This window comes from Penaeus monodon, chromosome 32 (genome assembly GCF_015228065.2).
Source record: "Penaeus monodon isolate SGIC_2016 chromosome 32, NSTDA_Pmon_1, whole genome shotgun sequence".
Taxonomy (NCBI): Eukaryota; Metazoa; Arthropoda; class Malacostraca; order Decapoda; family Penaeidae; genus Penaeus; species Penaeus monodon.
The window spans coordinates 14334089-14334618 of NC_051417.1; the positions used below are offsets into that span (position 1 = coordinate 14334089).

The 530-nt window shown below is 32.3% G+C and overlaps 1 protein-coding gene across 3 annotated transcripts in view; it reads right to left on the bottom strand.

The window, feature by feature from the left end:
* The window catches only part of LOC119593601 (transmembrane protein 41A-like), a 6496-nt gene continuing 5966 nt past the window's right edge, over positions 1–530 (bottom strand). For all 3 annotated transcript variants that reach the window (XM_037942555.1, XM_037942554.1, XM_037942556.1), the window contains exon 6: positions 1–200. In XM_037942555.1, coding sequence (XP_037798483.1) covers positions 28–200 — 173 coding nt within the window. In that variant the 3' untranslated portion in view covers positions 1–27. The remainder of the gene's footprint in view (positions 201–530) is intronic.

Genomic DNA, 530 nt, shown 5'->3' on the forward strand with positions numbered 1-530 from the left:
CAGCCAATTAAAAATTATACAAAGAACTCAATCGGTGTGTTTGGCTTTCCTTTTCCGAGCAAAATGTGAAAGAGTGAACATAATCAGTGCTATAGTAATGAGTGCTAAAAGCCTTTTGGGAGTAAAGATGTCATCCATTGACTTAATATCAGAGAGCATTTCACCAGCTTGAACACAAAGAAAGTTATAAGGCAACAGACCTGAAAATAAATGCATAACTTTAGGAAAACTCATTACCAGACTAACATATGTAGTATCTTCATAATATAAATTCCATAACCAGTATATATCACTATTGTATATCATTAGCAGTGGTTCCTAACTTTTCCTAATACTTACAACCCAAGATATATTGATTAAATTCTTCACCCCCAACGAAACTAATATTAGACTCGAATATGATAGTCATGTTACTCTCTCTTATTAATACCATCCTTATTGACACACATACAATACTAGACTAGAAAGACATATCACTCATACTAATTTTTACATAATGCAGATATATCTTCTCTATAGTGCTAAAGGGT